This window comes from Pocillopora verrucosa, chromosome 5 (genome assembly GCF_036669915.1).
Source record: "Pocillopora verrucosa isolate sample1 chromosome 5, ASM3666991v2, whole genome shotgun sequence".
Taxonomy (NCBI): domain Eukaryota; kingdom Metazoa; phylum Cnidaria; class Anthozoa; order Scleractinia; family Pocilloporidae; genus Pocillopora; species Pocillopora verrucosa.
In genome coordinates, this window is record NC_089316.1 from 10083888 (window position 1) to 10095881 (window position 11994).

General features: G+C 35.5%; 1 protein-coding gene across 1 annotated transcript in view; it reads right to left on the reverse strand.

Annotated features, from left to right (window-relative positions):
* Positions 1 to 12: 12 nt before the first annotated feature.
* The window catches only part of LOC131796284 (band 4.1-like protein 3), a 12825-nt gene continuing 843 nt past the window's right edge, over positions 13 to 11994 (reverse strand). Inside the window, exons 2-16 of the mRNA XM_059113871.2 lie at positions 9855 to 9959; positions 9262 to 9310; positions 8765 to 8837; positions 8091 to 8135; positions 7625 to 7677; positions 7052 to 7131; positions 6741 to 6787; positions 6192 to 6279; positions 5610 to 5698; positions 5278 to 5344; positions 4624 to 4793; positions 3395 to 3498; positions 2989 to 3093; positions 2130 to 2163; positions 13 to 1703 (exon numbers count right to left, since the gene is read on the reverse strand). Of these exons, the coding sequence (XP_058969854.1) occupies positions 1700 to 1703; positions 2130 to 2163; positions 2989 to 3093; positions 3395 to 3498; positions 4624 to 4793; positions 5278 to 5344; positions 5610 to 5698; positions 6192 to 6279; positions 6741 to 6787; positions 7052 to 7131; positions 7625 to 7677; positions 8091 to 8135; positions 8765 to 8837; positions 9262 to 9310; positions 9855 to 9959 (1113 nt within the window). The 3' untranslated portion in view covers positions 13 to 1699. The remainder of the gene's footprint in view (positions 1704 to 2129; positions 2164 to 2988; positions 3094 to 3394; positions 3499 to 4623; positions 4794 to 5277; positions 5345 to 5609; positions 5699 to 6191; positions 6280 to 6740; positions 6788 to 7051; positions 7132 to 7624; positions 7678 to 8090; positions 8136 to 8764; positions 8838 to 9261; positions 9311 to 9854; positions 9960 to 11994) is intronic.

The following is an 11994-nucleotide window of genomic DNA, read 5'->3' on the forward strand; positions in this document are numbered from 1 at the left end:
GGAAACAAAAGCACCACTTTTCAACGTTTCATTTATAATCAACATATTGTACTGCTCAAACAAAACACACTGCAAATACCGACAGCATTTCGCAATTCCATACTAAGACAGCAATATTTTAAAAATTCATTATTTCAAAATTACCTTTAACTCATCTTAGATAGTGCATATTGATAGTACATCTTGCAAATAGCAAAGTAGAGTGATAAAAATATATTAATGAGTAGCATAGAACTGTTTTCGATTGACTGTCGTAAATCCAAAATCAAATCCAAATCAATCGCAACAGCCAGAAGGTTTGCGTCATAATTAGCCAATGAGCACTCGAAGTGATGAAAGGAAATATGGCAAAAGCGCGGGAAAAGCGGGTAACCAAGTAATCACTGGTTTTCATTTGGCGTCTGATTGGTTTAGAGCATGGACCAATCACAGACCAAAGTAAAGCAAACCCGGAATACTTTTGAAACTCAATTGAAAACTGCTCTATCTAGAGTTCAAAATAAGTGCATTAGCTCGTCTTTACGACATAATTAAAAAGAACAAAAAAAAAAAAAACAGAACTAAGTCATTGCATGCACATTTTAAAAACCTCTGGCCATGCAAGCTAAATTTACTCCCGAAAACGAAACGATTTTTCCACGGCCTCTCAAAATATCTCAAACTACAGCATCGTAACATAGCACCTTTTTAAAATTAACCCTGTAAGCCTAATAGTCAAAACACAAATTCCCGTAAGAAGTTTCCATACTTAGTCTTAGACAAACTGTTGTGAGAATTTTTCAAAAGATCAGAGCTCGGACAGGTTGTTCAAAAAGGCGGTTTGCGCTAATCTAGGATTAACAGCTAAACTCAGTTTTGATCTCTCTTCTCTGAAAGCGTATGATCTGCTAAAAGACTTGCGCGCGGTTCTTCTTAGTGTGAAGGAAAACTGGATGTAATGTAAAATAGGGAAAAAACTATCTAACAAAGTCATTAATCTAATCTAATCTGATGGAAAATTATTTCCATCCAGAATTACGTGGATCGTCTTCTGAAAAACCAAGCCGCGCACGGGGACAAGTCACTAAGTTTCAGCGACAATGCGACGAGAAAACCATTGCTGATTTCTCTAAGACTTCTCATGGTAAAGATTGGTCAAGCGTCATGTAAAACTGGAGAGGATCTCCACTGTACATTAATCTTTCTGTTCTGCCAATACAAAAAGCCTACCAGAAGATATCGAAGAAAGGAATCTTTGCGCTTAGAGCGTTCGAGGACATTAAAAACTTAGGAATCTGGCACGATATTTTTATCCCACATTTCAAACTTAATAATATTCGGAAAGATTTCCGTATAACTCCATACTAATCCGTTTTTAAAAACGCAATGTATAATAATTGTTTTCGTAAATGTTTTCTTTATCCAAGAACTGTTCGCATAATGAAAGATGGGACTGAGCGGAAATCTTGCCTAATTTTCAGGCAAAGCCATTGCCTACTATTAAAATTACAATTTAGCAAATAAAAGCATTTAAACTCATTAACACATCAATATGTTCTAGCATATAAGAGGATGATATAAAATTGACTTGTAAAATCTTGTCAGAACATCAAGCCTTAAAGCTCATCGTTTGCGTATGTTCCTGTGAAATGCTGGCTATTAACATTCCTGAAAGGAGTAAGAAATGGAATTTCCCGAGATAAATCTTCATTTTGTTTCCTCATCTGTGGAAGAGAAAAAAGTAAATAAAAAAAATAAATAACTAAATAAAAAACAGTGATTCAGTGAAAAAAATATAGGAGTAAAATTATGTTACAGCCACTACATGTTGTTTATTATTATCATCGTCACTATTAATATTATCATCATTATCAACAGTGGAAAGGGGGGGGAGGTGGGGCATAACAAGACAATTCGGTTTTATCAACTTAGGTGATAATGTAAATTGGCCGCCGTAAAAAGTTTCTAACTGACGTTTCGAGCGTTAGTCCTTTGTGAGATTAAACGGCTAACTTCTAAAAACGTCAGCTTCAGGGACTCTACAGTGATCAATTTACATTATCAACTCTGTTAATCAAATAGAACTGACTCTAAACAAATTCAGACAGTCAGAAAAAAGTAATTGAATTTATAGACGAGACAACTCTTACCCTTCAACTGTTGCCACAGGAGCTTCACCTGGTTCTGTAAAGAACAGAGAAAGAGAAAAGTGTAAAAAAGAGAGTAAAGAAAAATGAAGAGGAAGAGAGAGGGAAGGCATAGCTGAAAAGAGAAGGAGGGAAGGGAAAAAGCACAGGGAAAAGTGGGAAGGAAGAGAGAAAGAGAAAGAGAAAGAGAGAAAGAGAGAAAGAGAGAAAGAGAGAAAGAGAGAAAGAGAGAAAGAGAGAAAGAGAGAAAGAGAGAAAGAGAGAAGAGGAGATTAAAAGAAGGGACAAGGGCAAGAGGAGGGAAAAGTGAGAGGTGGTGGTGGGGGGTGGGAGGAAAGCGAGAGGCGGTGGTGGGGGGTGGGGGGAAGAGTGAGAGGCGGTGGTGGTGGGGGGTGGGGGGTGGGGGGTGGGGGGTGGGGGGAAGAGTGAGAGGCAGTGGTGGTGGGGGGGGGAGAGAGTGAGAGGCTAAAAGCAAAGAAAGGAAGAGCAGAAAAAACAAGGGAGGGAAAAAGATGGATTAGAGTGTAAATTAAAGAAAATGGAAAGTTAAGGAGGGAAGGAGAAAGAAGAAAGGAAAGGAGGGCAGCGTGAGGAAGAGACTACCAAGGAAAGACGACAACGTAGAAACTTAAAGATGAGGAAAACTGTTCAAAATTTGTTATGGTCCGTAGTAATGCACAGTTCTTAAATGAAAGGTTTTAACTAGGTGCAAAGGCAGTTGAAAGTAAGACTGAAGATCTCCCTTTTAGTACTTTGAGTCTTCCAAGCAATAGTTAAGGGGAAGAAAAAGAAAACAACAACAACAACAATAACTAATATAAATATAACTAACTGAATCAGTTAGCATATGTTTCAGTATAACCTGTACTCTCAGCTGGCTTTTCGTCATCTTTCTTTTCTTCGTCAAAAACCTTTTCTTCTTCCTCTTGTAATGGTACTTCTGGAATATCCTCTGTCCTGCGATTTCCTACAAATTGAAAAAAGGAAAACTTCAAATCTGGTTTTAAGAGAAATTTAAGACCACTCAAACTCAACCCACTGAGATACAGCTGCTCAATGAGCAGCAAGACTTGCACCATTTCTATGCCCCAAAAAGTTGTAGAAATATCACCTTCCGTAACCAAGGGCACAGGTTGGGTCCACTGGAGATATTGCCTTTTCAATAATCCCAAATTTCCAGGGGACAAGGAGTTAAGACTAGTCATGGAAGACATTTCCATTATCTTAAAGCTCCATTTGTTGATTTTTTTTTTCTTCTCATGGCTTACCATCAAGGACTTTTGATGAAAAGCGTTTGCTTGAAACACGCTCAAAATCTCGGGGATTGCGGAGGATCTCTTGGCTATGACGCGCTTGATGCTGGGTTCGGCCGCTGAGGAAAGAGAAAAAAATGCAGATTAACCCTTTAACTCCCAAGATTTCATAAATAATTCTCCTTACTGTCTGCCATACAATTTATGTGATGTTAGTTTGGAGAATTTGAAATTGGATCAACTAATAATCCCCTGATTGATATTTTTCTTTATTCTCATTACTTGTCTGCTTGATATCATACAGATAGAAGAAGGAGAAATTCTGTCTTGGTCAGTAGTGGGACTTAAAGGGTTAATATATAAATATTCATCTATCAACAAGTTCTTAGAAGTGGAAGTTTTGGTTAAAAAAACTCTTCGAAAATCAAATGGCCTCATCAGTGGTTTTAATGCAATGTGGTACCAATGGAGAGTCAAGATCTGCAGGAGAGTATTTTAGATAATCTGGAAGGCCTCCTCTTTCAAAGGTGGTCTGGCCTCCTTGGCAACTTTTGGAGGTTTAGACTCTTACAGAGGGATATTCCAGTATGTTGAGTCTGCTTCAGTTTATGTTACATTATTACTCCTAACTGTTACTCTCCAATTTGGTTGACTTGGATAACTAGCACGTTAGAAGCACAATCATGATTGCACTAAGGCTACAAGCTGTCTGCCAATAAATCACAAATGGGGATGTCAACCAGTGACCCAGCTGATGATGAAACCCCAGCCTCATCATTTTTCTTTATTCTCATCACTTATCTGGTTGACATTGTATTCATATTGTAAGGAGAAATTCTGTCTTGGTCACTCGTGGGAGTTAAAGGGTTAAGAGAAGGAGGGGAGAGGGGGGACAGGGCAAGCCGCAGTCACATGACAGTGAAGCATCAGTCTCTTTTTCTCTTTTTTTTGCTTTTTTCATAATTTATACAATGGAGAAGGAGAGTAGGGATGGCCCTTGGGCCTGAGTTCGATCTCAGACCTAGTGTCACATAGAGGTAAGAGTTGACTGTTGGTTCTCATCCTTGCTCCTAGTATTTTTCCTCTGGGTCTCCTGGTGTTCCTCCCTCCACAAAAACCAACATTCAAAATTCCAATTCAAGCTGGAAACAGTGGACAAGAAGAGCCACCTTGTGGAAAGTCCATGAATAAATTCCCATTAAATTCGCAGTAGAGACTGCATATTTTATGTTCACTGAGCACACCTGTATCTGAACTTGGAGCCTAGCTTGATAAATCCCACATCTTTAGGTGGAAGATCAGCCTGTGACAGCCGGAAGAATGAATGGTGCTCAACTCCAACCTTCCAAAGTCGCTTTGTAGCTCTTAAGCTTCCCAGTTTAAAACTCAGCACTGTTGCTGCATAGTAATCACTCTGTAAGAGACAAACAACCACAAAAGGCAAATAAAAATTCAGGTCATTTCTGACTTTGGTTCAAAGTAACAAATAAAAAAAGAAAAAAGAAAAAAGAAACTTATCAGGTACATGTAAGAAGTTATCTTGATCTAATAGCAAAATCTCCTGACTAACTTACTAGGTTAATGTGTAGCAGCTAGAGAGGAGTACTAACAATCAGACATTGAGAGTTAAAATGTTAAGAAAGCAATTGTGCACATCCTACAGAAGCTTCATTGGATATGAAGATAATACTTGTATTGTAAACTTTCTCTTGCACCACATGTAAGAGCTTGACCGAAATTTGTTTTAACTTGAATTATTTAAACTGCACCTATGCATATTTTGTCTGCACTTATTACGTGTCTGCCTTCATTTCAAATTTTATTAGTCATGTGTCACATAACACAGTCTGGCGCTAATCGGAAACAGAATAATACATGGCAAACGAGTAAATATATACCTCACTAGCTGCCCTGATTGTTAGGGTAAACTTCTTCTTTTTGAAAGCAATTTTCACAATCTTTGGCCTGAAATAACAAAAAAAGAAGAGAATGCACAAAAATGATAAATAGAGGAAAAAGTATTAATGAAAAAGAATGAAAAGACTAACCAGATCAATAAAAAAAGTAAAACAGAACAGACAAACATGTCACACCATATGGTAAATAGAGGCAGGTTCTTGTCAGAACAGGAATAAAACTTAATTTTAACAAACTGTCAGCTGAAATTATTGCCAAAATAAATGAAGCTCAAGTGAAAATTTCTAATCTCAACTGTAACATTTCTACTCACCAAACAAACTTGTTAATCAGTCTGTTGTTGTGGAAGATATGAATGCCCCAAGCTGACACTCCAATAATTACTGGCTGCCCTTCAGCATCCTGTGGCAAGTTACACAGAAATACACAATAAAAATAAAGATCTTCCTTTTACAAGTAATCAAACACAAACTGATAATTTTATAAATAACAACACATGCATGCACTGATTAGAAAATGGATTTTGACATAAACATCACCATGCAATGTTTTAGACTTTCCAATTTTTTCGTTTTTCTTGCATCACATGTAACTGTTCCTAAAGAGGAATTTGGCTTTTAGATGCTCAAAATGGCATTGCCCATTCTTAGCCTGCCTTAACCCTTTAATTACTAAGAGTGACTAACTTCTTATTTCTCCCTAAAGTAGCACTCTTGAATCATACATAAAGGTAAAGAGAATAAAGGAAAAGATCTCTCATTTAAGAAGCTCCTGATTGTTCAACAAATTCTCCTTCTCAATACCATAGGAAATATAAGGAGAATGGTGTGAAGAATATGCACACTGATGTTATGGTGTAAAGGGTTAAGAACTGTTACAGAGGAAAGGCACATACTGCAGCCTGATGAAGGTCGATTCCATACAGGGGGAGTTTCCTTGCATTATCCAGATACTGCAATTCTGCATCCTCTGGTGTCATTCCTCTGCAGGACAAAAATAGACAATAACATTTAACAGCCACTTTTGGATGTCTCCCAGGAGTGATCAGCATATAATTTCTCTACATAGTATCACTACTGACTTCAATATTTAGCATTTTAGCATCTAAGTAAGCTTTTGACTGTTAAACAAGCATTTCTTATTTGAATCATAGGAAATGTAAAGAGATCATTCTGCGGAATATTTAGTAAAACAATTTTTTTTTCTTTTAAGATGTGCAATATTTTATTTATTTGTGGACAGATAAATGTACTAAATAAAGTCTAAAACCAAGGTGCATTGTACTAGAAATCATTCTGTGAACAAAAAACATTGTTTTCAAAAATGTTAATAAGAAAATTACATGCAACGGCCAGTAAAATATTTTCCAGCTTAGAGTAACTGTGTAAGCAGGTTCACTTGAAATCAGAGATCATACATTGTGTACAAGACATGAATACAGTACCTGTGTTTAGCGTGAAACTGGTGTACTTTCTGCAGCATCTCATCTGGCTAGAAAAACAATTCAAATCAACCCTTTAACTCACAAGAGTAATAAGCATGAAACTTCTACCTGTAATATCCATGCAATATCCAGCAAACAGGTAACAAGACTACTCAAAACAAGAAGTCACATCATTTTCTGACAGAAGGTTCAAAGTACAAATAAATAAATAAAAAACAAACTTCTCCACTTGGTGAACAAGCACTTCCCTGTTCGTAAATTTGATGGATGAATAATGATCTTAGCTAGTAACATTTTTTTCATCTAACTACCTGTTTTGGGCAGAATTTGAACTCTGAAAGATACCCTGCACCATCACCATGTTCATCATGATCATAGTCTCCAACTTCCGCTACAAAAGCAAGTATGAAATACTGATTGAGCTTTACAATTAATTCATTTGAATTCTTGAATGTGGACACTGAATAATAATAATATTAAATAAAGGGAGTGAAATATTCTTTCACAAACAAAATTTGTCTTTTCAAAAGCCAAAATGTTGATGCAACAAATTTGGAGTTTCAGGCAAAATCTTGAGGCTTAAAACATGAACAACTACAGTTTCAAAGAGAAATCAGGCCAAAGAGTACTTCATGCAAATTTCTAATCCAATGTAACCTTAGATCATGAAAAACAGGTATGTGTTTGTCAATTTTGTCTTGTTTTGTTTTTTTTCTTCTTTTTGTTTTGTGTTTTTCAAATGCCCATGATAAACAAAGTGGACTTAGTCTTGTGAGTGACATTCCAGGCAACCTTTTTCTGGTTAATAGTAAAACTTCAAACTTTAGGAATGTGCTAATGTTCTAAAGTGATATCATGGAGGGTTATTAACAATTGCAGCTCACCTTGCACAACAAAGGATCCAAGAAGGGCATGAATAGGGATGGAACACTGTATTCTACAAGAAAAAAAAAAGAATCAACATTTTTTGGCTGATAAGTGTAGCTCATTTCAAGTCACTTCTCTACTTCTGACAACCTGTTTTAACTATTTTGCTTTTAATGATCAACTTCCTCCTAAAAATTTTCCTCACGCCCAACAGGAGTCTTTTTAGGTGGATGGCCATGCCCTACTTGTGTCTGGGAGAACTGGCTGAACACCTGTCCTTTCCAAACATTATTCAAAGTTCTTTTCTGCAGTTTCTTTACTTGCAATTAATTTGTGAGGATCAGTTTGTTTATAGTGCTCAGGTCAAAACATAATTTATCTAATTTTATAACTTATAGTTGTCTTAATTTTCAACAGATGGAAAATTACACTTCATATAGTTTCTCTTTCTAAAACATTTCACACTGCATATAAACTACTCACCTTCCTTTCAGAAGATCCTCTCTCAGTTGTAAAACCATTAAGTACCTAATTTAAATAAAACAAAATAGTAACAATAAGAAGGAAAAAAATGAACTTCAAGGATAAATAATAATAAATGATAAATAATAAATAATAATAAATAATAAATGACAAAGATACATTTCCACACCAGAATAACTTACAGCTTTGCTGAAAACTACATGAAGGTTAATAATCAAACTTAACCACTAAAACTTAACTAATTCCTACATTTTCGTTTTAGTCAAAAAAAAAAAAAACTGATCGATCAAAAGTATTCAAAGCCTAATTCTCTTAAATTAAACGTTCCTTCTGATTATTCTACTAGCAGTCAAAAAATAAAGTGAAACGAGATAAAATTAAAAAATAAATAAATAAATAAGAAGTACATTTAACATCGCACAATATTATTTCTAGGTATTTGTAGAAAAGGAGATTCGATTAGCCCTTCATATCCCAGAAATAACTAACATGCAACTTCTCCCTAAGATATCCCCACATTTTCTAGCAAACAGTTAATGAGAAAACGGAATATTTATCAGGAAGAAGTTTTTATCTTTTTATCTTGTAGCTAATTTACTTGAGGAATCGTGTAGTAGCAAAGGGGGAGAAATAACTATCACTTCCACAGATCTTGAGAGTTCACATTTATTTACCTGGTGATGTCTTCCACAAGGGCAGTTGGGTTTGGTGGATAAAACTTGACAGCAAAGTAGAAATGGTATGGCTCTAAGATATAACCACATGCATTTTTTAAACACACTGTCAGAAAAGATTTTTAACATAAAATGTAACCCAGCATATGATTTCTGCGTCAAAGGTGATAACACGCTCACAACACGCCAACACAACACACATAGTGTGTCTAATAAGTTACACACTAGTGTGCTGTATCTGCTCACACACACTGTGCATGTTTGCCTGCTCATGCTTTACTGTTCAACGGCAAACGCTCTATTGTTTGTAGTGTGTTCTAAAAGCATATAAGCTGATTAAAGTGTGCTCTCACGTGCTCAGCAAGCATGGTATACCCTGTTTCTTTTGTTTACAAGTGGAAGCATGTTGTGAGCATGCCATCACCTTTGTCCCTAAAATCATAGGGAGGGTAACAAATTTAGTTACAAAGAGTAAAATGATACTGTACAAGCCTTACCATGTTTCAATTGTTTCTTAATTGGTCTGAGTGGATCAAGCCAGTTGTACTACAACCAAGAAAAGATTGTACTGGTATAAATATCAATGGGTATAATTATTAATTCAAGTACATCAAGGGTAGAAGGTGTTAGAGATGATTCATACGTATAAATCTATGGTACAATCCAGGACTAGCAGCTGGCCAGCTAACTATTTTCTGTTTCACCCTATTTTACCACTATAAGTACTGATGAAAAGCGGTACAATTATTACAATATCATAAAGGAATAATACAAAGTAGCCAATTCCCAGTTTTAAGTGCACTTGAATTCATAAATTGCCAGTAACAGGTTTTGATTCACAAATCAATGCTATGTTAAGAATTTTTTCAATTAGGTTTCTGGGAACTTCATGAGATACATACTTAGGAAATTTTAAGTATGAGATAGCAGTCTTGCATTTTAACCCATCTTCGATATATATTTTTTTGATCTTGTCATCTATCTGTGTGGAAATGCAATGACACTGTGATAAGAAATTTCTTTTGGCTCATTCCCAGGAGTAAAAGGGTTAAAAAAACAAAAAAAAAAAACAAAAAACCATGTAAAGTACCTGTCCATCTTTTTCATCAATGTACCGCAAACCAAAGTAGTCCTTCTCAGCAACTTCAATCTTCTCACAGATCTTGTCGAACAAAACTAGACCCTTTGCATTTTTCTAAAAATTAAACATTGAATTTTCAGTGCTGAACATTTTCCTCAAATTTATTTCATCAACAATAACTGGTTGACAATGCTATAATTAAAAGCTGACAAGACAAGAAAGGGTAAAATTTTGTTTACCATACGGCAAGGTTAACCCTATGACCCTTTCCAGTGATTAGTATCTAATTTCTCCCCATGATATCACCCTTGAATCACACATTAAATTTGCGAGAAGAGAGGAAAATATCACCACCTTAAGAAGCTCTTGATCGTTAAACAATTTCTCTTTGTAAATGTGATCATGAAAGGCAAAACAGACACTATCGGTCACCTGTTCAAACGGGTAAAACGTTCATTACCTGTTCCTTATTCCTTCGAACGCCTCAAAAAAATCTGTTCAAAGCATTCAACAATCTGTTTGAATGGTTTGCAAATCCGTTTGAAATACATTAGCATCCTTTCAAAGTATTGCGACATCTGTTCAAACAGTTTTAGCATCTGTTTGCAAACTAGAAGTGTCAGTGCAGAGAATTGCACCATCCATTCAAACAGTTTGACATCCCTTCTATTCATCTGTTTAAAAGGAGAAAATGCACTCATCGTTTCTCAACAGCAGTTGAAACGTTAAAGCCCAAATCTATGTGACTAAATCGTATGACAAAAAATTAACTCAGCTATCATTTTAAATTGATGAGAAATTGAAATAATCTCCTTTTTTGATTGTGAGAATAAAGGCCTTGAAATTGATAACAATGACTAATGAAATGAAAACAATACACAGCAACATTGCCCGTTCCATGATCAGGCCATGTACTCGGAACAGTTTCACAAACCATTTAAGAAATTTATTCATCTGTATGATTAGTAAAACCAATTGTACGGATTGATAATATTTTCATCCATTTAAACAGCTTGCCCATGTGTTTGACATTATCTGTTTTACTCCTCCGTTCAAACGGCTAAGCAAACTATTCAAATAATTTATTCACTTGTTCGAACAGATAGGCAACTGTTTGAACACTTCAAGGACTGTTCTTTAACCATTCGTCATCCATGCATTTTTATCATTTGAACGGTTTTCCGCTACCATCAGTTTTGTCTTTCGCAGTCACAAATGCATAGAAAACAGAGTGGAGAATGTTCATACTGATATTTGGGTGCAAAGTATTCTGAGACAATCCACTCCAGAACAATTGACCTTACAATGCCAGTGTTTACAATGTTTGAGTAGATTGCCAGAGTAAACAGTAAAAAAAGACATTTTGGCAATTAAAAGAGGTGAGAGTCCAATCTTGCCCATAAAAATATACTAAATTAATTAAATTAAATACAGTAATTGGTTGTATAGAAAGCCTTCAAAAAGTCTTGAGCTGTATACAAAGCAAGCAAAAAAAGTTCATATAACAAAATGCTCAAAACTAAGTCCTAACTCAGAAAGCAAGTGTCTACATCAACTTTTAAGTCCAACACTCATGTTGATCAAAACAGGTACACACATGCGTAAAAGAATCTGCGGATCAGAAGATAGTTACAGCTATTCCAAATGAAAGCAAGTATGAAAGGCACTGTATGAAATGGCACTGGCACTGTTTTCACATACCAATAAATAAATTAAACTAAAATCCATTGATCAAGTGTAAAATTGATGTCAAAAATGGTGATGGCAAGAGAGGTTTCATGCTAGGTTGATGCTGGCAATATTTCCGCACCCTTCAATAGGGATAAAAAAAAAAAAATTATGAAGACAACAGATTGTCTTTCTGACTACAGCCTTGTTTCAGAATATTATGAGGTTACACAGAAGTCTTTCCAATTCTAGTTCTATCTGAAAACTATTTTGGTTTCCTTCAGACATATAATAATCTCTACTTCAAACAAAGAGAAAACGACTCAAATCACTTAAAAAAATTTTATAATGAAGCTAATTTTAAACCATGACATATAAAATCTAATGCACTACTGAAAAGTAAAATGTTCATAAAAACATGGATTAGTTAACTCTCACATATATTCACAGCTGTATTAGGCACAAGGTGTTTACACCACGA